The sequence below is a fragment of the Melampsora larici-populina genome (assembly GCF_000204055.1).
Source record: "Melampsora larici-populina 98AG31 unplaced genomic scaffold MELLAscaffold_25, whole genome shotgun sequence".
Classification (NCBI taxonomy): Eukaryota; Fungi; Basidiomycota; class Pucciniomycetes; order Pucciniales; family Melampsoraceae; genus Melampsora; species Melampsora laricis-populina.
In genome coordinates, this window is record NW_006768789.1 from 466258 (window position 1) to 493453 (window position 27196).

At 40.4% G+C, this 27196-nt stretch overlaps 7 protein-coding genes across 7 annotated transcripts; 2 read left to right on the top strand and 5 right to left on the bottom strand.

Moving 5' to 3' along the window:
- Positions 1 to 1575: 1575 nt before the first annotated feature.
- On the bottom strand, positions 1576 to 4342 carry MELLADRAFT_107777 (uncharacterized protein; the record flags this gene model as incomplete). The annotated part of the gene is made up of 6 exons (XM_007411554.1): positions 1576 to 1625; positions 1742 to 1820; positions 1947 to 2134; positions 2377 to 3567; positions 3650 to 3718; positions 3778 to 4342. The coding sequence occupies 6 exons, from the start codon at positions 4340 to 4342 to the stop codon at positions 1576 to 1578; spliced, it is 2142 nt and encodes a 713-aa protein (XP_007411616.1).
- A 959-nt stretch (positions 4343 to 5301) lies between these two features.
- Positions 5302 to 7722, bottom strand: MELLADRAFT_78150 (uncharacterized protein; the record flags this gene model as incomplete). Its single annotated transcript, XM_007411553.1, has 5 exons — positions 5302 to 5623; positions 5694 to 5819; positions 5899 to 6605; positions 6729 to 6838; positions 6914 to 7722. The coding sequence occupies 5 exons, from the start codon at positions 7476 to 7478 to the stop codon at positions 5491 to 5493; spliced, it is 1641 nt and encodes a 546-aa protein (XP_007411615.1).
- Positions 7723 to 8639: 917 nt separating this feature from the next.
- Positions 8640 to 10915, bottom strand: MELLADRAFT_78151 (uncharacterized protein; the record flags this gene model as incomplete). Its single annotated transcript, XM_007411552.1, has 4 exons — positions 8640 to 9104; positions 9185 to 10377; positions 10444 to 10708; positions 10794 to 10915. The coding sequence occupies 4 exons, from the start codon at positions 10913 to 10915 to the stop codon at positions 8972 to 8974; spliced, it is 1713 nt and encodes a 570-aa protein (XP_007411614.1).
- A 791-nt stretch (positions 10916 to 11706) lies between these two features.
- MELLADRAFT_52860 (uncharacterized protein) lies at positions 11707 to 14028 on the bottom strand (the record flags this gene model as incomplete). The annotated part of the gene is made up of 13 exons (XM_007411551.1): positions 11707 to 11935; positions 11994 to 12028; positions 12126 to 12188; positions 12267 to 12461; positions 12551 to 12619; positions 12695 to 12867; positions 12939 to 13093; positions 13160 to 13271; positions 13336 to 13398; positions 13490 to 13566; positions 13650 to 13705; positions 13837 to 13938; positions 14014 to 14028. 13 exons carry the CDS (start codon positions 14026 to 14028, stop codon positions 11707 to 11709), a joined length of 1344 nt encoding a protein of 447 aa, XP_007411613.1.
- A 4348-nt stretch (positions 14029 to 18376) lies between these two features.
- Positions 18377 to 20833, top strand: MELLADRAFT_78152 (uncharacterized protein; the record flags this gene model as incomplete). The annotated part of the gene is made up of 13 exons (XM_007411416.1): positions 18377 to 18426; positions 18517 to 18555; positions 18629 to 18725; positions 18785 to 18876; positions 18942 to 19151; positions 19234 to 19280; positions 19343 to 19460; positions 19557 to 19590; positions 19664 to 19797; positions 19885 to 19915; positions 20001 to 20061; positions 20126 to 20292; positions 20369 to 20833. The coding sequence occupies 9 exons, from the start codon at positions 18957 to 18959 to the stop codon at positions 20569 to 20571; spliced, it is 990 nt and encodes a 329-aa protein (XP_007411478.1).
- Positions 20834 to 21993: 1160 nt separating this feature from the next.
- Positions 21994 to 23586, bottom strand: MELLADRAFT_107781 (uncharacterized protein; the record flags this gene model as incomplete). Its single annotated transcript, XM_007411550.1, has 7 exons — positions 21994 to 22080; positions 22314 to 22336; positions 22433 to 22474; positions 22567 to 22988; positions 23010 to 23164; positions 23278 to 23392; positions 23528 to 23586. 7 exons carry the CDS (start codon positions 23584 to 23586, stop codon positions 21994 to 21996), a joined length of 903 nt encoding a protein of 300 aa, XP_007411612.1.
- A 1528-nt stretch (positions 23587 to 25114) lies between these two features.
- Positions 25115 to 26224, top strand: MELLADRAFT_88198 (uncharacterized protein; the record flags this gene model as incomplete). The annotated part of the gene is made up of 3 exons (XM_007411417.1): positions 25115 to 25695; positions 25762 to 25803; positions 25879 to 26224. The coding sequence occupies 3 exons, from the start codon at positions 25115 to 25117 to the stop codon at positions 26222 to 26224; spliced, it is 969 nt and encodes a 322-aa protein (XP_007411479.1).
- Between the last annotated feature and the right edge of the window lie 972 nt (positions 26225 to 27196).

Sequence of the window (27196 nt, forward strand, 5' to 3'; positions counted from 1 at the left end):
AGAAGAAATCAATCAACTTGATATGGATATTGTATGAGTGTTTCAACAAAAAATAGATCAAAAGTCATTACTCAAGTGAACAAGAAGTAGAAGAAACACATCATGGGTTGAAAATAATCATCAGCCACAAGTGAAAATTTACAACATTGAGAAAGATCAAGGATAAATTAGAAGCATGTGTAGAAATGTGTATGGATCAGACCATTTTTTTGACTTCTATAACATGGATTGATCTTCTCTTTACCTTATCAGTGATTTCATAAGAATCAGGCATTCATGCTTGATGATGAGCAGGGCAGCTTGAATATAATTCCAAGGCAGCTTGATAAAGCTAGGAATTCTGTCCATTTTTTATGCTGTTGAGTGAGGAGTTGAGGAGAGAACACACAAACATTTCAAGCAGATGAATCCTTGAGAACATGTATCTACAAAATAAGTTCCAAGGTCAGAATGTCCACTGAGATGGGCATCAAAATGTCAAGCAATGTTTTGTAAAAGCGGTAATGACACTCTGTTGGATATAAAACATCATATTTTGATGGGTTTACCACAATCAACACACCCTTTATAAAACCTCAAATCTGATACAGGGTTTTGTTCCATGGCTAGTGGTCTTGTTATGGATGTGTTGGGACACATATTCATTCTAGATAGGAAATGCAAGTACTCATTTCATATTCAGGACTTGACCATGAACATAGGGTAATATTCATGAAACAAAGAAAATTACTCCAAACAAGCTCTACATATGAACCTGAGATTGTTGATCCATTGACAATTTGATCTCTGCAAAACCCGGTCCTCAACAATGCTGTAGATGAAGGTGGCAAACATTTTTGTCAGAAATCAGAATTTCTGAAGATGTTCCATGAATCTGTCAGACAGCTTGTTGTGTCTTGGTCAATGAACAATGGATCATTCAGACTGATTTATCAAGAATTGAAGTGCCAAGCTGCATTAAAGCCTGATCTTCAAATATACTCCCAGAAAGAGGACAAGGATACTTACATCATGAACCTTCTCTTGCATTTTTTAGGCAGGCTTGTGATGGATTCAGCTTATATCACACAATGCTTACGGCTTAGGGGTTATCCAATAAAGATTCAAATGAAGACCACCTGATTATTTTAGTGACTGTCCCATTCTGTTGAGGCCAGTATATGGGATGGAGACCAGGTGTTAAGCTATAGAATGTAGTTTACTGTCTACAGCAAGGGGTAAGTGTGAATCTAATGTTCCACAAACTGGGACAGAGCCATTACAGACACAGCCATTTTTCATTCAGTTGGGGACATATCTGGGGCCTTTCCAAGGGAAACCAATGGATATGTGGTACACCACAATGTTGATATACACAGATGACAGCTTTTACAAAGCCTTGTGATTGCAGTTATCTAGCGACCCCACTAAATTATAAATTTCTATGTTATTCCAAAAAGCTATGCCTCACTTTCAGAGAAAAGGAACCCCCAGAAAATGGGAACACAACTCATATTAGAAGAAAACAAAAGAAAACAAAAAAACAAAAGGAGATGAGACTGATCAGAATCACAGATCTATGGATGCTTCATCTACCTAGCTCTCACACATGTGTTTGTGATGTGCTCGCAGCTTATCTAAAAGGTCTGAAAATTTTGTAAAAATAGACTGAAAGGGAACAATAGCATGACAATTGAGCAGTCAACTTAGCCTTATGAAGGTTTGTAATTAGCTTCTGGTGACCCCCACAACATTTGCTGACCTTGAGTAAGTGCTGATTTAGTTGGTTTCATACATGTAGGACATTTAAAGATCCTACCTTTGGATCTTGCAATCCAATCCTGTTTTGGTATATCAAATCCCCACCCAGAAAAATGGGAACCCATAAAGAATAAAAGTTCAGTCAGTAAAATGTTGTGATTGCTGTGATACTGATATTGATTATAGAAGAGGATCAATCTACCTACATTTAAACAATCTTTATGAAACATGTGGGGAACATTGCCACATTTCAATTTCACAATGTTTTCCCCCATCACAAATTCACTTTTGCAAATAGCACATTCTGCATAATTTTCATCCCGGATTATGTTTTCCCCAAAAGTTTCATCTTTGTCTGCAGCTCTCAATACAAACCTATAATGACCACTTGCTTCTACAAATGTATTAGGAAAAAAATCATCAGTCATCCAGTCATGTTGCAAAAAAAAATCCTGTGTTTAAGTGGCCTTTCCCAGTTCATGTCCGTTCCACACTGATTGTGGATGGACAAATTTCAAGCAGGCATATCTAGGCACATGCATGCTCTACTGCACAAGGCTTCCACAGTATCGAGATAGAATCATCTCTAGCATGGGTGAACCAGATTCTGGTGTTGAAAAGGGAAGAGATGCTTACCATTCTTCCACACATGCCTTTTCAGGTATTCTTCAAGGCCTTCAATATAAGGGCTTGCTTTGTACATCATTTTGATGAAAAAGTCTTGATTTTTGTAATACTTCTCTTTTGAAACATCTAGACCAGATATTCCTTCTTCACTAGCTGCAAGTGCAGAGTCTTTGATATTCAATTTATGTAGACATTGTTTCACATAAGCTGAATCTACCAAATGCCGACCTTTGAAAGGCGAGAGAAGGAGCATAATGTATGGGTCCTTATCTTTTTGCTTGGCGTATGTTAGAAGATGGGGTTTTAATTCAACTTGACATTGGATCCCCAATTGGATTGTTCTGAATAGTTCATTGGTTGATGACCAAGATTTGACAAGTTGTTTGGCAGATTCATGGAACTTTTCCAGATAACTTAATATTGAATTGACAAATTTGAAAGCTTCCAAATCATGTTCTGAATTACTAAAGAGGACCATGTACTGCATGCATTCCAATGCTAATGAATTGACAATTTCCGTGTCGACCAAGGAGCTTGTTGGAAGTAAGTGGTTGTAAAACCTCATGACTTGAAGTGTTTGACGGTGTTCTTCAGCATCTTTGAGGTACTCTCTAATCTTCATAATGTACTCAACTCTCTCGAGACTCTCTGTGATAGCAACATCTGGAGAATTTGGGTATACTCTCTCCACATATTGCAATATTTGATACAGCCATTCAACATCTCCTTCCGCCTTGGCTTTAAGACTGATGTGTTGCAAAACTTGCAATGCAGAATCCTTCACAATTTTTGCGTTGTCCACAGATTCCACTTGAATAAATGTGTTGTATACCTTTATCATTTCCGGGTATGTCTCTTGGTGGCTTAGGTAGTCATGACGGTAGTATTTAGTTTTCATGATCAGCTCGAGTCGCTCTAGAGCTTCTGTGACAGCAAACTGCTTGGCGTCTGGATAAAAGAGCTCCAGATGTTCCATGATCTGATATATAAATCTCATTTCTTGACGTGTTGTGTTTTCAACAATCTTAAATTGCAGTAATTGGGATATCAATGACTCCAAAATGTTTCCTTCGGCTAAAGACCTATTGAGAAGTAGTTGGTCGTGTAGATTTTTAAGTGTAGGTGTGGATCTTTCTGGGTATCGAAGGTAACCTCTGATGTCCGCAATCAATTCGACTCGCTTCAGAGCTTCAGCCACAGCTGAAATCGTTGTGGTTGTATCAGCTCCTCGCATTCCAAAGGGATTCGCGAGACGCCAGCAGAGACATGATAGGATACTTACCTCCATCTACCGGAAAAAATTCTATCCTCCTGTTTAAGAAACTCTTGACCCTAGGTGTGTAGTCAAGTCCTGAAGATGAAATGAATACTGGCTTTTCCTATGTCGAACAATCTTTGAATGTAACATACCTTTCAACAGAAAAAGCTCCAATCCTCCTCGGCAGACACTACCTGTTTTCGGATCTCCTCTGATTGGGTTGAGCTCCCCTCTTGGCAATAAAGATTGAAGTATGTCGAGTACACTCAGAATCCATAGTCTTTTGTATATTTCCAAGTCTTTCCTTTGTAAACGTTGCAATGCAGTGATTATACTGTTTTGAAGGTGAATATCATTGTGGAATATTGGAGACCAGGGCTTGACTCCTGTAACCATATCCATCAAGTCATGAGGAACTTCGCTACAGCTTATCAAAACTTCACGATTGCTGGGATGAAGTTTTTGAAGGTTTCGTAATCTTTTGTAAGCAACAAGACTTTTGGTGATTCTGTGAGGAAATTTTGACATCAAAGTGCTTGAATAAGCCTTATGTTTGATGTATTCGATCTCTTCATTCAATGGCGCAAATGTCTCCAATGTATTGAGTTGCTCTTGTATGCTGAGTCCTTTGTCTACCAGCCTGGCCGACGGAAGGTGCACGCAAAAACTGCATGGAATTATCAAGCACCACCCCCATAACAAAATCATCATCTTCATACTGATATTGGATTATCAAGAAAGGTTTAGTTGACCCAAGTCTCAGACGAGTGATGCATAAAAGCCCTGGTAGAAATCAGTGTTAAACAAGTTTGCTCTGTCAAACCTCTGCACGAGGGACTTAGTTAAGCTTGCAGACGGAGTTTTGAGATGTCTAGTTGAGTCTTCAGGGTGGGGGTTCAAGTTCAAACATGAATTGTCTCGCAGCAATGCCTTCAATTTATGAGACTCTCCCCCTGTGAGCACACTTTCAGATCCCGCTACGTGAAACTGACCGTCTTGCAGATCCTGCTACCTGAAACTCGCACGTCTTGTACTTTGCACTGCAGATTTAGGAATTACATTTTTGATATATCTTTTGCCTACGGGCGCAGACTGTCATTACAACTCTGAGCACCACACAGAGAGCACCAAGCTAAGCTTATTCACCCGGCTTCCTCCGTTCTCATATGGGAGGTGAAACAAATGCACTTTCCCATATTTTCATGACTTCCAGCTAAGATGTTTGAAGAATCCACTGTTAGGACTTTGTTGTACAAGGTAGAAAAGGTTCATTTTTATTGACGTGAATGTTCTACTTGAATATTATCTGCGGGCACAGGCTGTTATTACAACTGCGCGCACAACGCACAACACAGCGAGCACATGTACTATATACATCGGGGTGAGCTTTTTGAGCCTGTTTTCTCTTCTCATCAATTATGTTCTTAATTTGGCTCGACAGATTGGCTTCATGGCCAACGTGAGGATGTTCGCACTCAGTTTCCTTCAATTAGTGTGCGTGTCGATAGTAGGAGAGCCTCCAGTTTTCCCTAGATCATGTATTCTTCCCGCCACCAATGAAATTTCACTGAAGAGATAGGCATGAAGGATCCTATGAACTTAGTATCAAACCTTGAGAAAATCCAAATGAAAAAAATCTCGGTCCATGGCCAGAGAAAAGCAACTTCAAAATGAAAGACACATTATAAAGTTCGAGATAATACTCATTCATGAAATTCCGATCAAAAAACAAGTAACCAAAGCAAAAGGAAAAAACACAATTCAAAAATCAAATATCAACAAGATCACAGTTAAACACACAACGTCAACATGATAGGGACAATCAAAAAAAATACAAAGCTTGAAGAAACATATGTCGGCATAGATCAGCAAGCAGAAACGTCTCTAGGCTTATTATAAAACCCTTCAATAGCTTTCCTTAAGACTTCCTCAGATCTCAAACTTTTCAAAAACTCAATTAAGAACCAAGCATCTTCAAAATTTGAAGCTAATCCAAACCTATCATTTATCATAAAAAACATATCAGTACATAGATAAAGGAGAAGAGTAAACCTGATTTATAACTCACGAAACTCTTGTAACTCCGGCTGCTCTGACTCCCCACTTAGTTTGAATGTCTTTCTTGGTTTCACCACTCTTTAACTCTGACATCATATCTTGCATTCCCATAATACTAGCCGCTCCACCAGGATTACTAATCAAAACCCAAAACAAACACACCAATCAACATAATTCCAAATCAAACTTGGCTTCGAAAACAAGAAAACACTTACCACATACAACCAGCTCTTAAACTGATACCTTTCAGCGAAGCAGCATATTCAATCACTTCACAACTCACAAAATCACCCATAGAATCCATGACTTCAAAAGCAATCAAAGCTCCATGCAGTTCATACATTTCTTTCTTACTTAAAGAAACACTAGGACTTCTAACCAAAATAAACCGACTAGAGTTTTTCTCATGTCTTAATTGATCCATCTGATGTACAGTCCAATACGTCAAAGCAGATAACCTTTTCCCAAGTTGTTGATCACTCAAAGCTTTGTCTATGATCGAAAGCGCTTTTGGAATTCCAATCATCGATAAATAATCTGTCGTTCCATCTTCAAATCTTGCGGATCCTTGTTCCATGGTTAATGCTTCACCAGGAGCTTGAACAAGTTGAACGGTTCCACCACAGAACCATGGTTTGTATAACGATTTCAATAATGTCTTCTTGATGATCAATGCACCTACACCAGTAGGTAAACCAATGATTTTATAAAGACTCAAACCTAATGCGTCAAGTGAACCATTCAAGGAACGTAGCGAGAGTTTAGTCGTGGGTAAAAGAGCGGCTGCATCCAGGAATGTTGTGTAACCGGATGAAGATGCGAGTGGGATTAAATCGTGGATTGGGGCTTTGAGTCCGGTGATATTGCTTTGAGCAGTTGTAACAAATAAACCTGGGTTTGGAATGGCTGAATTGAATTGAACCTGTTAAAGTAGTAAAAGAAAATGGTAAGTTGAAAATCAAGACCATGACTGGAAACTTGGAGAAGCTCGAAATTGCGGGATTCATGAGATAGAGAAATATGAAACATTGATCAAAAATCACACCTTCAATTGTTCCAAGTTTGGTCTCAAACCTCTACAATCTTTTGGCAAATCAATATATTCAACCGTTGCTCCACCTCTCCTTGCAAATTCCCTCATCCCATTTGCACTATCTGCAAAAGATTCATGAATGAGTTTACAATTTGACGGGTAAATGAAAATTGTGTCAATATTTCCATCAAACTTACTATGACAATCAGCTCCCAATATTAACTTCTGATTCGGTTTAAAATCGAACCCTTCAGCCAAGATTCTCATAGAACCAGTAGCATTAGAAGTCCAAATCAAATCATAAACTTCAGGATCAGCATCCACGAAATCCAATACGGCCATCTTAGCTTGATGAGTACATCGAGTACTTAATTGACTTGAAGGATTAGTCGAATGAGGATTTCCATAAACATTTTTCGAAAGTTGATCAGCATAAAATTTCACAACCGAATCGGGGTATAAACCACCACCGGTATAATCTAAATAAATCGATCGATTATTGGGTGAATCTAATCGTTTGAATTCTTTTGATCTTAGATTGTCTAGATATTTAGATTGGTATTCTGGATGAGATACTAAAAAATTTATAAAACTTGAATGAGATGGTAATTTAGAATGTGAGATGACTTCTGTGCCTTGATTTTGATTATCATCATCATCATCATCATCTGGTAATCTGATTTTTGAATCTGATGAACAACAAGAGATTGATTGATAAATTGATAATAAGCAACGATCGATTCTACAAAAGTTCAAAGCCATTTCTTGTGAATGATATTTTCTATTATCAAACTGTGCAAAAAGATTGAGATTCTATTGAGAGATAAAGAGAAAGGAAAGAGATGGTAACCAAGGTAAAAGATGGAAAGTGGTCAGCTGGTTTGAGGATGGTCACGAGATGAATTTGTTTTCCGTCGATTTGATTGATTGATTGATTGATTGATTACAGTAGAAATCTTGGAGATTGTAGATTATTTGGATCCTATCAATTTATGAGCTATCAATTAGTTTGAAACAGTTTAGAACTTGTCATTCATTTGGCGCCCAGTTACCACATTTTATGGACCAGCTGAGCAATAAAGATTAATGCACTTCGATTAAAATTGACCTGAATCGTCAAATTAGAAAAGATTCCGAAGTTCATCAAATGGTGTATGGAAGATCCATCTTGTAATTAACATTTCTCAATTCCTCATCTTAAGTATCCTTTTCTCTTCTTTGCCATAATTCATCTTTCAATTTTTGTTTGTTCATACGAGTGGGTCCGGACGGACATCACAGCCTGTGACAGCTCATCACAGTCAAGTGATTTCTTACCGGAAAGTTTGGCTTCCTACCCAGGCAGAAGTATCCCAGCCGGACCCTATTATATGCTGCGTGGGACTACGATAAGTTTAAAAATTAAGAACAAGGGTTTCTCTTCTGATGCCTTCAGCCCGGCTCGGATCTAGAAGTATAACTCGCCCTAAGCCTAACCTCCCCCATAGGGACACTTGTCACTGGGCAAGCCATCTTCCGCCGTCCCTTCCCTCCAGTTGAACGTAGAGCCAAATGCACTCGATGACATGGTTGAAGTGCTGAGACAGAGGCCGCGCGGAGAGGGCTTTAATAACTCAAGTCCCCGCATGAAAGCACTTTAATGATTTGCTTGATCATTCAATTTATGGACAGCGGCAGTTTTTCAGATTCTGTGCGCACTTTATAATTATGGATTTAGCCCGAAGTGCGCCACAAGAGGGGCGCATGGAACGCAGGCTGCAGCACTCATGAAACCGCTCTCTGAAAAGCTATCCCTCAAAAAGATGGAAAAAGAAGAAAAAATGGCGGGATAAGAAAAAAGGCATTTCACCAAAACACCCTTTATCACATATCCAAGTCTCACAAACAGGCCCATCAGCCACGCACCAAAAATCAAACTCTTTTGAATGAATAAATCAAAAATTCACCTATCTTATCAAACTGTTAATATAGACACCAAATACCTCTACAAAGAAATGAAGAATACATGTTTAATTTTGACGACGTATTAACAAAAGACTCATCCAATCAATGAAGAAAACACTGTCCGTTATGATATGTATTTATTTAAATCATTATTCATCATTCAAATCATATTCACGCATGCTTATAATCTTCGTCGAAATTCAAATCGGTGAAAATTTATCAAATGCCAAAAATTGAGAAAAACCCGAAAAGATAAAGATAAAAGACAGATTCGAAGATGAAGGGAAACAGAGATGAGAAAAATTATAGGCTCATTCCAAGTTTGTCACATATCGGTTTTGTCCAAATCCTGCAGTACCACTTCCTGGAGGACCAGAAGGTGAGGCACTGGGATACCCAGATCCACTGATTGTACTACTGTAAGTAGGAGACCGATCAACACTTCTATAAAAACATACATACACAATTCAACAGTTAGTAAGCTTCCAGAGACACAAGCATCGAAAAGGGAAGAAATCACTCACCCAACCTCATTTTTACTTGTCCTTTTCTGTACATTTAAAGGTTGTACGAGACCAGATTTTGATCCACCTTCTTCGGTCTCATAAGAGGGCTCATTCATTGATTGCGAGTCTTTAGGACCACTTACAGGAATTGAATTACTAGGTGGTGGTACACGACGGAAGGCACCAGCATTAGTCGTCCGATTGTCTTGTGAGTATCCACTTCCATTCGTAGACAAGTTTGAGGCGCGATGAACAGGTAAATGTGATGGATCATGACCATGTGTAGCTTGAGTTGGTGCAGTATGAGACCCAGATTCGTTCGAGCCCGCATGATCTTGTTCATGAGGCCAAGGTTGTTCCTTGGGAGTGTTTCCTGGCCCGGTTGACACTGGTTGTCCATCTGCACCACGTACATAGAATGCAGACTCATCATAATCTTGTCGAAGACGAGCGGCAGCTGCTGCGATCGGATCAGGATCAAGGTGAGGAGACGATGAGGAGTCTTGTGGATCGCGTATCATCGGATTCAATTCGAGTCTAGGCGGTGGAGAGTACGCCCGGCGGCTTTCATTCTTGTGTGGTGATGAATTGGAAGGAATCGGATCAATTCCGGCATAAGCACTGTCTGGAGCTTGTGAATCACGAGCGTAGGCTGGTAAGTGATTATTGTGGTTATTTTCATTTGAATATTTTTGGTCTAGACCTGGATTCCCTGAGCTAGGGGGTGGAGCTTGACTGGGGGGGTGAGGATGAAGATGAGATGGAGGTGGGCTAAATAATTGATTTGTTTGAGTGTAGTCTGGACTGATTGCATGAGGAGGTTCATTAGGGTCGACCTCATTGAGTACACCAGCTGGTGAAGGATTAAAGATCACTTCCGTTAAACACCGCTGTGCTTCTTCCAAGATTGAAGAAGTCTTCATGGTCGATTGATAAGGTGCTCTAACGCCTCCGATTGGTGTACGATCAAAGGGCACTTCTGCTACTATCATCTTCCCCAATTCGCAGATGATGGTCATCTTTTCAGCCAATTCGAGCATGGCTCCTAATCGTAATCCCATGCCCTCTCGTACGGTGTCTCGTTTGAAATCAGATAGTCTAGCTTCTTCACTTGAGACTGAATGCTCTAAACTGACATACTCGCTTCTGAACTCTTGTAATTTGGTAGTAAGACCAGGTAAATCTTTATTCTCCGTACTCATTTTAGTAATCTGACCGAAAGGAAAAAATGAATCAATAATGTTTCTAAAACGAAAGTGAAAAATCAATTGACTCACTTTCTTTTCCAAGGTCATAATCTTACCTTGAACTGTATCTTTATTTTTCTTTAAAGCTGTTAAGTTTTCTTCTCTCATCCTTATACTTTTAAAATGAATTCGATAAGTTCCATCATGATCAGAAAAACGTGATTGAGCATCAGAAAGATGTCCAAATAAGATGGCTAATTTTGATAAGACGTCTGCTAAGTCATCGCCTTCACCTAAACCCCACTCTTTTAGTGCATCAGCTGATTTTCGATAATCTATCGAAAGTTTAGAGGATCTGTTGAATCAAATTTTGAAAAAAAACTTTTTTTGTCAATTTATGATTTTCTTTCAGTTTTATGATTCAATGATGTTTTTCTTACGAATTGATTAGACTCTTTTCGGTTGAAATGATTTCTGCAAGGTTCTTTATATCTCTCGGGGCTAGAGAGAGCATATTATTATGTTGAAGTCTTGCTTTCGCGTCACTGAGGAATGAAGCCATGATGATTAATGTAAAGAAGTCAAGATTTAGCTATGTATTGGTTTTTGGTCTGGAGACTGGAACTGATGACCAAATGATCGCTCAAGAGTGGCGGTGCAAAGGTTTATTCGCAAAACTGATTGCGGTCCGGGTCTGTATTTACCGAGACCGAGGCCAGACTCCTTGAGCACAGCTTCACCAGCTTTTCAGCTGAGTTTGGCGACCTCCATGAAAATTCATCCATGATCACCCGTAAACTCGATTACGGGTGGTTACAAAAACGCTAGAAAGTTTTTTTACGCACAGTTAAAGCGCGAAAATTTTCCCGCATCGCAGTCTTGTTGTTGGAAAAATTCACTCATTATTATCTCGTGTCTCAACTTATCTCAATAAGTAAAAGCCAATGTTCGCTCATACAGAGCATCTCATCCAAAATGCCATCCAATGGGATCTTTTGTTCTGACTGTTTGACTTCAGTAGTGACATCTGACTGAATAACAATGCGGCGCCCGCTGCCAAAATAGCTAGTCTCCAGAATAGCAGAGTTTGTAGTAATGCAAGTGATTGTCTGTAAACATCTGTGAAAAGAAGATATCGAAATGGAAAGGTTGCGCGATGAAATGAAAGACAAAGCACTTGAAAAACATAGAATGTAAGGAAGGGTATCTCCTATCATTGGTCATAAAAATATCAAACGATTGAACAAAGGTAGCCGGCTGGCTAAAGTACACGTAAACTGACATCGTGAGCGAAGGTGTTAAAAGATTCTCATCTATCTCGCCCAATTCTTGACATGGAAATAGGGCACTTGATTAAGTAGCCTCACTTGGAGCGAGAGAAGTTTTCTCAGCTGAACTATGAGTTTTTTCATTAATTACTCGAGTAAGATAGCTGGTACGAGAAGCGTTGGATTTGGTATACACTTGGTCCATTCTGTCACTGAGCTTGATCCCGTCATCGTCTGATATCGAAGTTGACTTTGTAGGTAGAACCTGACACGCTAGCATCCGATTACTTGAGGCCAGTCTGCAACCCATTGCACTGAGTAAAATGTTAGCCCGCAAAGACTAAGTAGTAAATCAGAGAAAAGTCGTCTCACATGTTAGCAGCCAAAGAAGCTACCAATCCAAGCGTCTTAAATTTAAAGGAAATTTAAATTAGAAAGGGTCAGGCAGATATCAGTATTGGTTTTCTGCCTCGATCACCTTGTTTGTCAGGAAGGAGTACTTACCAATTCAGGAACAATCACCGATGTCGATGAAAGCAAAAGCTCAGCATCAGAGGTTGTAAGAAACTACATTTTCAAATTGGAAGACTATTCTCAGATCGCAAGTCTTATTTGAGCATTAGGTTTTGAGGTATATGCACTCACCACCCAGATAAACACTGGGACATAAGAGCTTAACCATACCAAGAGAAAAGCTGCTTCGATGACGATAGATTTCATCTCTTGTTGGTAGGTTTTTCTCATAAGGCGCGCAGGATCGATGGCCATCTCTAGGGACCTTGCGCTTCGCTGAAAAGCTTGAGAATGTTTATAAGCCAAGAAGACAAAGATGACATACGTCTGTAAACGATTGCTTTGGTCAGAATCCAATACTTTGTCACTTTTATCCTTGTTATACTATAGTCAGCTCAAGAAGACTACAAACAAACAATTATCAGTGTGAAATCGAGAGTTCCAAGGGCGTAGTGGGTTCGCTTGAATTTTTTTGCCAGTTGATGCTAGTTTGACAGAGACCAAGATGAATACAGCTCGATTCAGAATATCGGAGCCAACGATGTGACCTCAAGACTCACATAAAGAAGTGGAAGTTTTGCTAAAGGGTCTAGGATTGGGTTCAGTGTATCCCATGAGAAATTCATAGCTTCCGACGAAGAAGCCGCCATTCTCAGTCCATCTGCTACTTTATCAATAATATCCAGAATTTGATTATGGGCGCGATAAGCTGGAATATATAGGGCTGGTAAACCTATGTATTGTGATCATCCGAGCTTTCAGTATTCGACTCTGAGATCGTGGATGATATCGAAAGAGACCCACCTGTAAGGACTGAAACGCCAAAGAAGATAAAGCTTCCATTCAGTGTGTTTGTTACCCACTTGGGCATACCACAATGAGTAGCCGTGTGATCTGTCCTATGCGTAGGATCCCATATCGCGCGAACGCGGTTGGAAATGATCCCCCACACGGCACACCTGTAGTTTGGTCAATGTCAGTAAGATAAGTAAAACTTAATTTCGAGTCATCAAAGTCAAGCGAACCAAAATGTAAATCCACTTATCGGAAACCGGTACCATTCGAGAAGAAGTTTGCCACGGATTGGAATTTCATTGAAATCTATATATAATTGGCAAGACATGTCCACAATGGTGACTGTTTGCATAATGATGATTAATAGCGTCTTCTTTTTATGTAGCAACTAGGTCATGCTACTGACGCCCGGCGTATACAGCACATCCAATCGAGTCCAGCAGCACTCGATCAGGCTTGAGAAGACCACCTAAAGCAAAAACAATTACAGCATCAGTGAATGGCCATGGTTTTTGTGAAGATATGATATCCAAACTAAGATGGTCATTAAAATGTCTCACTTCTGGCCTTTTTTATGAACCAGTAGCTTCCCCTCTGTATATGTGTCTTCACAATACATAGCGACACCAACAACAAGCTTGATGCGTGAGGTATATAAGGCAATGTTTTGAGAAACACATATCTTGAGTGTACTTGCGATCGAAAGGAATAGAAACGTACGTGATATGTGCTAAGAGAAATACCATCAACACAAAAGACATCCACCTTGGATTACACTGTTTGATTTTGTGTCAATTTTTTGTGTGGTTTGATAAAGTTCAGAGATACGTTTGCCGCAAGAAAGGAAGTATATTGAAATCGTCAGGAAGGTTCAGGCAGCACACCAATGCTTGAAGGAAAATCTTACCGCCGAAGCTTTCTTGTAGAGGAAGGGGATCAGGGCATCGTAGACATTGGTGTTGGGTGGAAGTGCCGCTATGAAGGCCGAGATTCCTGTGCCGGAATGAGCCTGTGTGGATCAGAAGACAACGCACGAGTGCTGAGCACCTTTGAAAAGTAGGTCAAGCTTGAACATATGTCTTACAGTTGCTTTAATCATTGTAACGATTGAGAAGTGAAAGTCAGATGAAGGCGCCAGTGGAAGTTAAAAGACTATCTGGAAAGAGGGATTGGGATACTCCAGTCAGACTCAACACATGGCTGACTCCTGGCCTTTTCATTCCCTGAAGCAGCGGGAGTTCCGCGTTGGTAAATTTGGCCGGGGTCTGTGGCCGGAAATTGCAGGCGGAAGCGTGAATCTAAATCATGTCATGGAATCGCAGGCGGAAAGGCGGAAGCATGCTAAGAGCATCTCCAACGGTGGTTTGCAAACGTAACCATTCGGACATACACGTAAGCTGTATGTTAAGTTTGCAGTACTTGGTCAAAAAACAACCCTCGGGGTCTGAATCGGTGACAGCTCACCGACCCAGCTCACCATGCGTGTGAGGTTCAATTTTCAGCAAACCATGTTTCAAACGTAACGTGTACAGGTGTTCTTCAGAAAATTGTCCTCCAGCGCCAAGGGCAAGGTCTTGGGAAATGACACACTCCCATGCTCAGGTCCGCAAATTTGCGGACCTGGCTGAACAATCTGAAAAGCGATCTCCCATCGCCTTTTGGCCAATCGATGACTAAAATAATTGTCCATATGTTGAACTCGTTGCGTATTGTGACAACAAGACTGGAAGTTGGAACTGGTTTTGACATACGGGAATGGTACAGCTATTCCAGCAATTAATGTCACCCCCCAGCTTGCTTTTTTTTTTAGCCGGAGAAAAAAAAACTTCGCCGGGGTAGAAGTAACTCGATATGAATTGCAAATAAAGCTGGGCGTGGAATAATGAGTATGATGGTTCAGTTGGTAAAGCTTGACAAAATCATTGCGCCATGGTGGTGGTACCTATGTAGCACCCTGTCAAAGCTCCCTCTTCAACCTCAACTCAAATTCCCATCTCAACATCACTAAAAGAGTCCCAAATAAGTAACCTGACTCAAGCCATCATCCAAAAATGGCAAACAATCACTCTAGACCAATACCGAGGTACACCCACATTTCTTTTCTATCAACTGCATACTTTTGAATTGCTCATGACATCTTTGTTATCAATTTTGTCAGCTCTGCCGAGTTTTTTTCCCCACAGGACCAGATCATGTCCATGGTGAAGAGTCACCTCAAGATGCTATAGCATCAGATATGTACTACTGTTGTTCTCGAAAAGCTTGTCCGAGTTTTCCCGCCAAGCTGCTCCAGTCTTGCGGGCAAACTTGGACAAGCTTTTCAAAAACGACAGTACACCCGTGAGTATGTCATTGGTTTTTAATTGAATCTTGAAGTTGCTCATGTTAGGCTTGACTGACTAATGCCCCACGTTGACATATAGGGCGCGTTCACTTAAGCCGGCTTTGGAGAAATCGCTTTCTACTTGACCGCTTTTCTACATGTAGAAAAGCGAATTTTGTAAAAAAATGAAATTTCAAGTTTCTTGACAAAAGAGGTCATGAAGTGTTTGATTAAAGAGAAATTAAGCGAAGTTTTCATGTGTAGATCATGTTGATCTCTTTCCGTTCTTTACTAAATCATCTCAACGCTTATCATCAACTTCAAGATCCTTCAATCGACATTAAAGCATTCAATACTGGACTCAACATTGTCCTGCTACACCTACTATCATCTTAGATCACGTTTCTCAACCTCTGAGTGATGGCAAAGACCCTATATTCTCTTACAAAACAAGAATCATCATCAAACTTGTCAATTGCGTGCACTTTCTCAAATCGATATGTACTCCTGCTTGTTGTTCATCTGAAAACAGAAGTCGTTTAGAAAGTCACGTCAAATACAACACAGTCTCCAATCGACTCTTCCTCATTTATTGGATTTGGCATGCTGTATAAGGTGACTTGGGGTGAGAATGAGAAACAAAAATCGAATGATCGATATACAAGCTGAATTGAGAATGGGATCGATCGAGGATGGTGATGGAGGATGGGTTTTGAGAAGGATTTTGAGAGGGTTCTGTACGGTGGAAGGTACCTTGTATTTCAGGAAAAGTGTATATACATATCAATTGGCAGGAAAGGTTGAGAAAATAAATCACAGAATTTGATTTCTAGAGGGAAAAATGTGATATTATCGAATTCTTGGAAAGCGATGAAAAAAGCCTTTTTTTAAGCATTCTGTGATTTACAGAATGCTTGTAAATAAGAAATCAAACGCATTCCACAGAATGTGAATTCTCAACATTCAAAAAAGCGATTTTTTGCAAAAATGTGCTTAAGTGAACGCGGCCATAGACATACTGGGTCCAACTCCTCCGCCTATGGATACAACACACCCAGCAATCCAACAAGCCCATGGTTCAATGATTGGCATCGTGGAATGAATGTTTCGTCCGTCGAGGATCGACACCTGTCAATCAACAAGTTGGATCATGTAATGATTTGAAATATGGAAAAGAAAATATGTAATCGCGAAGAAAGTTAGAAGAATCCAAATGTGTAAAAACAAAGAGTTGTGAGAGCATCCCCACCAATCCTGAACCGCAACCAGTCATACAGGGCAGTATTTCCGACGTGTGACACGTTGTATTTTCCCTTCAGGAAGGGCAACGGCCACCGGACACCCTGGACCAGACCGTAACCCTTCCTCCGCGTTCTTACGCACGCCATGTTAAACATAGCAGCACGTACGTTGACCTGATGGTGGCCTATCATCATTATACATATGATTCATTCCGAACGAGATGGAGCGAGGGAATAGATGCGTGCAAACTTAATGATGTTCTTGACCTTTTCTAGGCGAGAGGTGGAAATAAGATGTGAGCAAGCGGATGCAGTGAATAATGTTTGTGTGGCTTTATAACCTTTGGACAACAAACTCAAACTTACCCTCTCAATGCCTCTACTTTTTTTCCTCCCAGTCAATGCTCACATTTGGCTTCAAGATGAATAATTGACATATCATTGTGGAAGGTATTTATCGTATTACCACTGCCACAACAATGATAAAGTTATTTTAATAGAAAACAATGTATCGAATGGGGCAAAATTAGTTACACGGTTGCTCAAATCGTGTAACACAAGCTTTTGAGACGCCCCCGAAGAACCTGAGGGTCAAGACCGAGAGACCTGGTGCTGATGTCGAAAAAACTCGGACAGCTGCCCTACGGTGGGAGTTTATTTCACTGGTGGATCGTGAAATCTGAATTCTGACCTGGACATGTCAAATACACGTTACGTGAATTGACAGTCCAGGGTCGCTGGTGGCGATGCTCTGATAGGAGTGGAAATAGGTTGTGATGGAGATAATTATCTAGAAGTAAACAAAAAAGTGGGAGCAATGAAAGCACCTAAGATTCATAGCCTTGAAAAGAAAATAACGATGAGATCACAGAGTCGATTATGCAATAGAGATCCCTCAAGACCTTAATTCAAAGTTACTTCTGCAGATCCGCGATGAGATTTGAGGTACATATTGATAAGCCTTTTTTCAGTGTAGGTATATACTGTCAAACTGACAAAGGATGTCACAAGGAATGGTTTTGAGCACGCATATAGACTCTAGAGTGAACGAAGACGAGATGGCCGGTCAAAGAGTTCTTGAAAGACATCATCAGTTTGAATTTCACAGATTCCGATCAACTTGAATCCTATTTGGGTATGATCGCTCCTTGGTAATTGGATTTCAAGCATGATACATCCTATCGACTAGACTCTCGTAACATGCATATGAGAAAGAGTCGTCAGTTTTCTTGTTGACCGAGTGCGAATTAAAACAATTCTTCATACTTCACATCTGGCGATATATTTACTTGACCTTGCATCCGTCACGGTTTCAATCTCTATCATCAACAGTTTTTTGTATGAGTATGGCTCCTTCCGTGGCCATTCAGTCTTCTCTTGCTTCCAATTCTCTTTCTACGCACTCTCAAAAGAGAAGCGATCCTTCGCATCTTATTCGTAAGAAGAAAAAGCCATTGCTCATCACATCTGAGAGTTCAGACCATATTCCTCTTACTCGCTTCTCCGCGTCCAATAATCGAAAACGACCCATAAACATGGTGTCAGGTGGTCCAAGTGATGATGATCACAACAGGCAGACCTCTTCTCTCTTGGCTAATTACGGAAGCTTGTCATCTAGTTTGGTCGAAATGAGTCTTCCCATTCCAAAGCCAACTGATCAAACATCTCACAAGGCTTCGAACCCTCCATCAGTACCACCAGTACCTGGGGAAGCCGGTAGGATAGTTTCTTCGGGTGACACGGGCAACATCATAAGTGAGTCATTCAGGCTTATCAGGAATTGTTTTTCTCATTGCTGATCTCAAGGGCTTATACGTATGTAGTTATTATCATCAAGGTTGATGAAGGACCTTTTCGAGTTGGAAGAAATTCCAATGCAGACCTGACCATTAATAAACCCACAATCTCATCTTGGCATTGCAAGCTGTATGCGGTTCGTCGCGTTCTTCAATCCTTTTATTCCTTTCAAACTATGTGGGTGAGGGTTAAACGGTAGACCTAATATCAGCTCTTTGAAAATCAGATTGAGTGCGACACTGGCGAGCGGTTGGTTTGCCTTGAGGTAAAGTCATTTTTGCCTTGTATGCGCGTGGACCACGATTGTTTGATTTTTACTCAACTATCTTTGCTCATAGGATACATCCACAAATGGTATTCGCTATAATAGTCAGGTTGTTCACAAGCGCGCTGTGATCCTTAACAATAAAGATACCATAGAGCTCTCGGGTGAAAGTTGGTGATCTTTTCTCGAATGCCTAGACTTGCAAAAGCTGAACAGCTCTTGTTTCTAGAGTTTACATATTTTCACTCATCTCCGCCAGGACAATGGCAAGGCGTTCACACACTACCAGGAGAAGATTATAAGAAGCCCTTCGGGTCCTTTGTGAGTATCTCCACAAATTATCAGTTGTTCTCGCTGACATAGTTGTACATTTTCTCTCCTCAAAGAAAATTGGACCGTACATGGTCACCGAACGTGTACTGGGATCTGGTTTCTTCAGCGTTGTCCATCTGGCGCTCGACACATCGAAATCTAATCGGCAAATTGCTTGTAAGATCATTCGTCGTCGGATGCCGACGAGGGGTGGCCCAACCCAAACAGCAAAGTTTCGCCAGGTACTCAACCAGGAGGTTCAGTTGAACGCAAGCCTCAACCATGTATGCTGGTATCCTTCTTCACATCAAAAACTATCATTCATCTCATCTATCACTACGCTTATTCTTCGGAATCGTTTGGCAGCCCAATATCAATCGTATCCTTGATCTTAAGGAGGATCCAGAGAAGATGTAAGTTTAAACGAGGCTCGAGTGGAAGTATGCCTAGACACTGAATGTAAGTTTGACCTCAGATACCTTTTCCTGGAGCTTGTTACCGGCGGAGATCTATTCGGTTACGTCGTACGCCATAAGAGACTTGCAGTTCCAGAGGCACAATTTATACTTTACCAGCTCCTGAAGGCAGTTATAGTACGTAGCCTGAGTAGCATTTGGTGTCTACAGAGGCAAATTTCACCCAATATCACTGGTTTTGGTTGCTGATTTCTCTTCGGACTTGTCATATAGTACATGCATGACGTAGCACATATATCTCACCGTGGTAGGGTCTCCCGCGAACATGATTGAACGGGTGATTGATGATGCTGAAGTAAACTTACCTGTTTGCCATTCAGATCTTAAGCCCGAGAATATTCTCCTCGCAAGCGTTGGGCCAGAGCCGAGAGTCTTGCTTGCTGACTTCGGAGCAGCGCGGCTGGCAGATAAGGCATTTTGTAGTATGCAAGGTACGATGTCATACGCAGCTCCGGTAAGTGGGATCATCTTCGGCACCTCGCCGCATGATATATCTTCCGTTGAATCAGCAATCATTCTGACCTTCATCTTTCGCTCATAGGAAGTTCTTACAGTTTATACACGAACAGAGGGTATGTAGGTTGCAAAACACGTTTTTTGCAGTTCAAGTTATGCATTTATCGCTGCTCTCCATACGCCCAAATTCTCCATTTGCAGGATATGATGGCAAGAAGGCAGATGTATGGTCTCTGGGAATCTGTCTTTACATGATGTTATGGTAATGTTCCGCATCTTGTCTTTAGACCATCAGAATACAAAGCTGACTAGGACTGACTCTGTAGTGGATGTCACCCTTTTGACACTGGTGCCACAAGCTCTGGTTCTGGTCGTCAGACTGTGGGGGATAAGTTGCGAATACATCTCAATTCCGATGAAGTAGGCTTTGTGAAGACCGTTCTGGGAAAAGATTGCAGAAGGAGAGCTTTCACAAATCTGGCACATCGTGAGGGTAAACCAAATTTACCTTGATTATCTCTTTCTTCTCAGTCCATGAAACAAAATATTGACTTCGAAACTCATTTTAGCTAAATCATTGTTGAAAAAAATCTTTGAGTCTGATCCGAAAAAACGCTGCTCGGCGGCCGAGATCATGGAAGATGACTGGATCACCGGATCTCTGGAAGTCTTGAAGAAAAAGTATCAGTTAAGGGTACTAGATTTGATTGATGATTCAAAGAGTGAAAACAATATCCTGGACAGTCCTGCATACAGTAAGATATTGAAATGAAAGGGCATCTAGCCACAAGCGGCTAAAGTGAAGAGAAATGATGGGACCATGACATGAGCTTTTCATGTACTTTTTACTATTTATGTCCATATGATTTTGGCAAATATATCATTTGTAAAACTTCTCTCAATTGGAAACTTTTTGTCCTTTGAGAAGAGTTTTTAACAAATCTACAAGATCATATGCAGCTAAGCCGTGGCCCAGATGGAAATCAGGAGCGGAGATGAAAAGATCAAAGAAAGCAGTCAAAGTTGTTTAAGCTAGCTACAAGGGCAAGTACGTGGTCAATTTGTGATTGAACATTCTTGGAATGGCTTCGATTGATTTGTGAAAGGAGGAAATGTACATATGATAAAAGCAGCAAGAAACAAGAATAAGCAGCCCAAATAATCCCATCAAGTCTGGGAACATCTTGGTACTAGAAAAATAGTGGAATCACAGTTGAGGGAAAGAGGCTGTGCTTGAAGGAAGACTTATTCAAAGGGTAGGTGATTAATTTTATTCTACACAGTTCTCACCTTGATACCATTTTTGACAGACTACCAACAAGGAATATACCATGGTATCATTGCTGAGAAATCTACCAGCATGGACAGTGACAAGGCCTATCAGATGAGCTGAAAGGAAAGCTATTTTTGGTTCACAAACAAGGAAATCACCAAACACATTTCTTTACATGTCAGAGTTGCTTGTTCCCAGTTGAGGAAAGGTCCCTGGGTATTGCCAAAAAGTGTAACAATCATAAGTTAAAGGTAGATTTATCTCATGTCGACACATAGGACATTGGACCGTGCCCCCAAGTGTCTGAGTGTGTACCATTTTCTAAAGAAATGAATATAATCAGAAATTATCTTGGTTAGTATTGAGTATCAATATCTCTTCAAGAAGGCCATATGCATACCATGACACAACTGTAATGGAATCTATGTTTCCCTTTGCATTTCAGTTGGATTATACCTTCTCCTGTAAAGAAACCTTCCAAACAAATCACACAGCCATGGTCTTCATGTAGTTCTTTTGTTTTGGGGGGAAGGTCTGATTTAAATTTGTATCCTTGCTCCTTGTCTGAATCAAATGACAAAGTTTATTTGTAAGGATACAAGGCTGCAACCCGGAATGATTTCAAAGCAAAATTTTGCCAATTAAATACACTCACCTCTCCATTCCAATTCATTATTGAGATATACAGATGCATTTTTTATGTGTGAGGATACTTTGAATAATGACTGCAGGATATATTTCTTTTTTTCGATGTAATCATGGATGTTGTGTATAGCATTTTCATTCTCTTGGACTTTCAAAGCATGCAGTACTTCCTCAAAGTTTCTCAAAGCAACTTTTGACAAGTTGGTGAATGCTGAGAAATGATGTCCAATGTAAGGATACAAGTCAAGGTTTCCATTACAGAGAAATGCTTCAATATCAATATGGAATGATTGTTTGAAATAGTGATCTTGAAACCCCTTTTCTCTTAGTAGCACAGGCTGTAGGACATCTTGGACCTTGGTGCTGTAGGTTTCAAGATGTTTTATCATCCAACAGGTAGCCAATACTTCTCTTTCTGGTGTGAGGATATTTGTTCCATGCTTCAAACATTTGCATACAAGATACAATGACTTTCTTGTTGTAATTGGGCAACTTTCCAGCAGTAGATTGTCATAAAGCTCTAGGAATGTTGTGGTGAAGTGTGATGCATTTTGTTCCAGATCAATCCAAGACCTGACCTTACATATCAGTCTTACCCTGTCAGTTGCCTCTGATATACCTGTAAACACTCAAATTTTTGTCAATCATTTGGAACAAATAACATGTGAAAATTTGAGATGCTCCTCACTTCTGTTCTCATATGGAGAGAGCTGACCACCTTCCCAGACCTTTTCAACCATGTGTACCAAATTAAGTCCTGTGGTTAAAGAGGATGATTCAAATGTTGATGTCAAAGATCTCCAGAATAAATTTATCAAAGAGGAACATATTTGGTAAAGGAACTCTCACTCTGAGTATAAAAAAACTCTAACATTCCCTGGCAGATGGGTCCTTCTCTGATGTCTTCCCTCAGTGGAGCTAAATGCCCTGCTGGAAGTTGCTCTTTCAATATCTTCAATAAACCTAATAACCACAAGTGTTCTTTCATACCCACACTTGGGCTTTGTAACAATCTCAGTGTCAATTTAATTGTCCGGTCATATATTCCACCTTTCAACATGATATCTGGAAAAAAATTCTCCATGAGGAATGGGATATAGATTGTATGGACAGAAATTTCCCCCATCATTTGAATCAAATTAATTATTTCACTATTCCTTGATTCAGAGATGACTTTGGATTTCAGAATGATATATTTTCCAAAGTCTTTGAGATCTGGTTGAAAGAAAGCCTTTCTGGCAAACACTTTGGCATTTGACCAGATTGATATTCTGTTTGAATAGATATCATACCTTGATTCAATGATATTCCCTGGGAGATTTGTTTTATGTGTTGGATTAAGTAGTGAAAAGTATCTCAACACTTCATGGCTTTTGCCTTTAGATTCTTCAATCAGTGGAGGAGTTGCTTTCATGTAATCTGGTATGTATTGAAAGATGCATCCTGCCTGAAAGCAGAACACAACAAACCAAAAACAATTCATTTTATGTGATATGTTTTTGAGATGTATTTTGGAGGTGGTTGCAGATGATGAGTCAATCTTCTTCAAAGATTTCTTACAAGATCCCCTTTATTAGATTTAGTATCCAGAACAGGGTGTATTCTATGGCAACCTTCCTTTTTGAGCCCTACTTTCAAATTCTTGAATGTTTCAAATCTAATGGTATACTTTTGACTACATATTGCCCATGATTCATTGTGTCAAATCTTATAACATTGAGGTTTTATTACTTAAAGATAAGGTAAAGTTCAGATGAGATTAAGTATGTAGTGTGTTGAACTAAAGAATCACCTCCACACTTGCCTGTACATTTCTTCAAACATATCCATAGAGTACTGGTCCACAAATATATGACGTCTTGATTTCATTACTAGTTACCTTGCCATGCGTATAACTTGTTTACCATCATTGGGTCAGATCTGATTTTTTGATGGGAACACAAGTGAAGTTTGATGGTAGTTCTAGCCTAGCCCATTTATGATATCACATATCACAAACAGGCTTTGCACGGATGAAAAGTACTATAGTGAGAGCACTTGAAGTAGTGGTGAGAAGTATCCGCATCATCAATAATCCATGCAGTAACCTCATTTGTATTCAATTTTGTCCTTTCTTCTCGCCTTCTCTTCCCAAACATTTCGTGACATATCTTGTACACAAACACGTTGCTCTACTGAGCCAGGCTACAGAGTCATAAAATCTGATTCATAATGCACTCGAAAAATCACTTGAAGGTCCAATTTTTTGATTTTCATACAAGCACCATATCATCAAGCTGTCATGTTCCAGCAGATATCTTTCTTATTCTTGACCGTGTTGAACTTCTGCTCGGCATTCATCTAACGATTTTAAGGCATTGCTCGCTATGTTAAACCTCTGCATGGGTCTTAGTTGAGTTGGATCATCCATCTTTCAAACAGAATTGGGCATGTACCTTTGAATTAATAATTGAGATTCATAATACGAGAACATGTATGAATATCTCTTTCCCAAAAGATCGGATGGAGTAAGTATCACTTCAGTGAAGAGTGAACGTCATCCACATCCACCTTGTCCTGTGCTTCACAAGTTCACTGCGTTGCCTGTTTCTCGTTCCTCGGTCGTTCGAAATCGGCTTGACTCCTCATTTTCCAGAATTCAGTTATCAAATTCATATCTGACTTTTGTCCCGACTCATGTTATGATGGGAATTTTGTAGGCACATCAGAAATTCACCCTCCACGACAGAGATCAGGCGATTGATCTTCATTTGATGTACGCAAAAGTAATTGCTTAATGATCGGTGGCATGTTGACCGAAGTCATGCGCGATGTATATGGAGGATCTTGTTTCTCAACTATCAGTCGATAACAACAGCATCAGACAGTCTAGAGGACCAAGTGAATTGTGACGTATAAACCAAGCGGCCATTTCTAGGTGCATTCATCTCCATCCTGCCCGTTAGCGTATCACCACCGTGATATCATCAAGAGACTACAAGCACGTCGTCACGCTGAGGAAATTTTCAATGATCAGTCAATTGGACACTATCCAAGCGCACAGCTTTGTCAATTTTGAACAGATCTGTTTCGAAACCATGGGATCAGGTTCATGAAATCCCTTCAAATCGAGAAACGATTCTCGAGGTTCACTTGTCAATCATTACCTCCAGAGACGACCGGCTCGACGAGTGATGGGCGATCAATTGCCTCCCACGTGTCATCCTTGCCCTCATCTGCTCTATAAATGTACGTTGGACAAGCAGTAGTTGCGTGGAAACCCCTTCAAAGCCAATCCCCCTAGTTTATCCAGCACTCTCACCTCCACTATTATCTTGGGTTCAAGCTAGACATTGAAAGTCGATATTCTTAATCCCAAAAAGCTTTTCTTCATCAAACCTTGGTATTCTACTCGAAAATGAAATCAGTCTGTCGCTCTGCATTGGCCTTGGTGGCCGTCTTTGGCCTTTGCTCTCATGTCGAGGGAGCTGCTCAACATGGTATGCTTAAGCGAAGGATGGACCATCTCGAGCATTCCGCAACAGAAACTCTAGGGCTAGATAGACGCGAGGAAGCACCCGCCACTGCAGTCACGGGTGATCCCGCTCTGGTTGGAACTAAACACGCAGGCTCTGAGGCGACTGTTGTTGGAACCTCCACTTCCGAGCCTCCTGCTTCTAAGCCTGCCGAACCGGAGTACGATTCTGAAGATGGTGACAGTCCAGAAGATTTGAAAAGGGACGAACTCATAGACAATTCCCCAGCTGGTAAAGCAGCTCGTGATCTTTATGACTTGATGGTTGACATGGGTGCCACATTAGAAAGTATCACCAGCCTTGGAGCAAAGGAGTCAGACATTATCAGCGGTGTTGACACAGTAATAAAGATGCTACCAAAAGGAGAACAACTGCGAACCGATATGCTCAAAGACGTTGAAAAGAAGGATGGCGAGATCGCTTCGGCTTTGAAAAATTCGACAGACGCTACTCAAACTATGCAGTGAGTCAATCTTATATCCATGAGAGGCTTGCTGCATTCAATAACGTTTTCCTCTCCACCTCATAGGAAATCTCTGGAGGAAATCAAGGCGAAGCCCAGTGATGTGACGTGAGTGATTATTTCTTAATCATGATAATGAATTCTGATCGAAGCCTTTATCAATTTCGTCGGTGTATGAAATAGTGTCATGAAGAAGAATTACGATTCTTTGGATGCAAGCTATCGCACGCTCTTCGCGATGAGTGATGGCCTCGCAGCTGAGGCATTTGCGGCCATTGCAGCCAGTCTAGACAAATCAAAACCTTCCGAAGGCGCGCCCCAAGGTGACAACAAACCATCAGGGGACGGTAAAGCTCCAAACAACGATAAACCTGATGGAGAAGCAAAAACTGATGGAGAAGCAAAAACTGATGGAGAAGCAAAAACTGATGGAGAAGCCAAACCTGATGGAGAAGCCAAACCTGATGGCGAGAAGGCTTCCCCAAGTGTGGAAACCACAAAACCTGATGGAGAAGCCCTAGTTGGATAAAGTTGCAAGTGCCTCAGCATAAGTCTCATCTTTTTGTTCCGGATAATTTTCAATAAACACTTGGTCTCCTTTTGTCTAGAGATACATTTGATATGTATCTTCAAATCCTTTTGAATTATTTTGAGATGTCTTTTGTTGGCTTGTTTATGTGCTTCTTAAGTTGATCAAAGTGTTTTAAGAATTGATGAATATCAGAGCTGCCCCGTGGACTTGTGACCTAATTTGCATTTGGGCAACACGTGCCACAAGGTCATCCACAGACCTGTCACGGTCTAGGTGTTTTTGCTTGCGCGCACCAAATCATGACAAATCCAATAATCCACAAAAACATTCTATCTGTTGTTAAAATTCCAGAACAATTTACCAACAAGGTGAGAGCCATGTGCAATGCAAGATGCAACATGCTCAACAAAGCTCAAACAAACAAGAGGTAAGCACCTTTTTTTTCAAGGACAATTGAGCAGCCAGACTCCAATCTTGTCCTCTAAGATGAGAATCTGTCATGTGCTTTTTGTATTGAAGACTTTCAAGACAAATCCTCGAAGCACACATGCATGTTGTTTGTAAAAATTGATAGATCTATCACTATGCCAGTCATTTTATTCAAAACTATCAGAATAATTAATTGAATAGATGTTTTGATTGCAAGAATCACATGGTAGATAAATCAACTCCACTAGTTGAAGACCCTCAAATGCAAAGGAAAGTGTTCAATACTTTTTTGAGGTTTGATTGTTTTTCAGGATGATGTCAATCAGGCATTTTAGTTTGATCAATGTACATCACTTCATCATAGTGGTTCAACACCATGCAAGGGCAATAGAAAATCTGACAACAAAACCAAAATAACTGAAAGATATACAAAATATGTAAAGCTAAATTAAACAAAGGAAAATATACCAAGATGGGATATCTCAACAATCAAGTTTCTCCTTTCTAATTTTATATTTGTACTGCTTGGGTATTGGGATG